General features: G+C 41.6%; 1 protein-coding gene across 3 annotated transcripts in view; it reads right to left on the bottom strand.

Moving 5' to 3' along the window:
- SNRNP27 (small nuclear ribonucleoprotein U4/U6.U5 subunit 27) overlaps positions 1-2,528 on the bottom strand; it is a 12,606-nt gene that overhangs the window by 6,705 nt on the left and 3,373 nt on the right. For all 3 annotated transcript variants that reach the window (XR_002774258.1, XM_003793441.3, XM_023515292.1), the window contains exon 4: positions 1,831-1,910. Coding sequence is in view for 2 of the 3 variants with exons in the window: in XM_003793441.3 (XP_003793489.1) it covers positions 1,831-1,910 (80 nt within the window). In the remaining variant the exon portion in view is untranslated. The remainder of the gene's footprint in view (positions 1-1,830; positions 1,911-2,528) is intronic.

The raw sequence follows: 2,528 nt of genomic DNA on the forward strand, positions 1-2,528 counted from the left end.
AAAACACAACCGCCCCCCTCCCCAAATTTTCTGTGTCGAGATGGGATCTTGCTAGGTTGTCCACACTGATCTCACACTCCTGGCCTTAAGTGATCCACTTGCCTCAGCCTCCCAAAGTACTGGGATTACAGATATAAGCCACCACACCTGGCCCCCTCTTCTCTCACCTATCAGGTGTTATGATGAAGGTAAGATTCACTCTCTAATCCACCTTGCTGTGGGCTATAAGACATGTATGCAGCTGCCCAATGTCATCGTTATCTGGAAGCTGGATTTTGTTCTTCCATTCTCCAGCAGTTCCCCTTCCTATAATCCTGTTCTGGGTGAACTGTATTACACAAGCGCCCCAGCCTGACCCCTCAGAAGCATCACTGACTATCCACTTCCATTCCATGTGCTTCTGAGTGGTTCTCAATTCAGTTCAGACTTCATCCTCTTTCACTTGCACAAATCAGTAGCTCTCCCTTGCCTCCAATTTAACCCAACTCCCATAGGAACTCCATACTCCTCCAAAGTCATCTAAAATGCATACATAACCATATCACTCCCTTGCTTAACAACCATTGCTTTCCCTGCTTAACTCATAAAGAATCAACTCTAAATTTTTTAGTGTGGCTAAGGACATCAAAAGCCCTTTGTGATTTGGCTCCTACCTCTATTTCTACCCTTAGTCATAGTCATTAGTCCAGGCGTCTTCAAACTATGGCCCACAGGCCACATACAGCCCACCTAGGACATTTATCTGGCCCGCCGGATGTTTTTGCCGCCGCTGCCTGTCCTGCTTAGCAGCCGACTTGTCCCAGGGCCTGCAGTCCGGTCCTCCAACGGTCTGAGGGACAGTGAACTGGCCCCGTTTAAAAAGTTTGAGGACCCCTGCCTAGTCCATCACCACCTTTTTATCGTCATCGAGTTTAAAATTCCCATAATACAGTATGTCCCTTCATACCTACATGGCATTTTTGTGGCTCTTTCCTCTACTTAAAATGATCTTCCCGGCCAGTCAAGGTAGCTCATGTCTATAACCCTAGCATTCTTGGGAGGCTGAGGTGGGAGGACCTCCTTAGCTCAGGCATTCAAGACCAGCCTGAAAAAGAGTGACCCTCTCTAATAAAAATAGAAAAAATTAGCTGGGCATTGTAGCATGTGTCTATAGTCCCAGCTACTTAGGAAGTTGAGGTATAAGGATCGCTTGAGCCCAGATTGATATGAGCTATGACACCATGGCACTCTAGTCTGGGCAACAGAGTGAACTCCATCTCGGAAAAGAAAAATAATCTTCCTTCTCATTGTCTGATCATCCTGCTCTTTAAGATGTAACTTAAACATCATCCCTGGTAAACATTCCCTAAATTCCAGTGGCAGTCCATTGCTTTCTCCTCTGTATTCTCAAAGCCTTTTAGTTATTGTCTCATAACCAAACAAACTTGTATACGTAGAAAACAATATGGCAAAATGGGACATTTATAATGGATTAATTCAAACCAGAATGTCTAACTGAGGCTGAATGCAGTGGCTCACACCTGTAACCCTGGCACTCTGAGAGACCGAGGTGGGTGGACTGTTTGAGTTCATGAGTTCCAGACCAGCCTGAGCAAGAGGAAGACCTTGTCTGTACTACAAATACAAAAACTAGCCAGGCATTGTGGCAAGTTCATGTAGTCCCAGCTACTTAGGAGACTGAGGCAATAGAATCACTTGAGCCCAAGAGTTTGAGGTTGCCGTGAGCTATGACACCACAGCAGTCTACCAAGAACATCTAAGTGAGAGTCTGTCACAAAAAAAAAATAAAAAATAAGAAAGAATGTATAACTGATTGTATGTTTTACTTACTTTTGTGGAGTCAAAAGCAGCAAATCCCATTAACTTCATCATTTCTATTTCTTCTTCTGTTTTGCCCTCTAAGTCTTCCTCTGCAAAAATAAATGAGAATTTTTGGAATTCTATCATTTTATATATACGTAAATAAAAAGAGAGGTGGCAACAGACTAATAGTCATTCTACCTCCTCAACAGCAGAGAATTAACATAGAACAGTTAGCTAAGCTGGGCTCAATAGCTTGTGCCTACAGTCCTAGCTACTCAGGAGGTGCAGGCTGAGGCAAGAGGAATGCTTGAGCCCAAGAGTCTGAGACTAGCCAGGGCAAAATAGCAAGACTCCTGCCTCTAAAATAATAATAATAATAATAAAGTAAAAGAATAAAGTAAGGAAAAGACCAATTATCTAAAGACAAGTGTAATGAAAACATTCTTTTTAAATTTGGACAAAATGTAACTTATGATGTGAGAAAAAATGTGCTCTCTTTGGAGCATTAGATAGGAATACCTTTAGTATGACATGTGACACCATCTATCTAGGTCTGAAGATACTTCCAAAATAGAATATTCTCATGTTTTTAACAATAGTTCCTGATTTTATCAGGAGCACCAGCAACTCACTAAGGTGTAATTAAAACAAAATATCAAAACAGTATCTAATGAACACTATAAAAAGCTTAATAGTTATATGTTCAAAAATTAAACTTTTTTTTT

The sequence above is a fragment of the Otolemur garnettii genome, unplaced genomic scaffold, assembly GCF_000181295.1.
Source record: "Otolemur garnettii isolate 467f Iridium unplaced genomic scaffold, OtoGar3 scaffold00068, whole genome shotgun sequence".
NCBI classification, from domain to species: domain Eukaryota; kingdom Metazoa; phylum Chordata; class Mammalia; order Primates; family Galagidae; genus Otolemur; species Otolemur garnettii.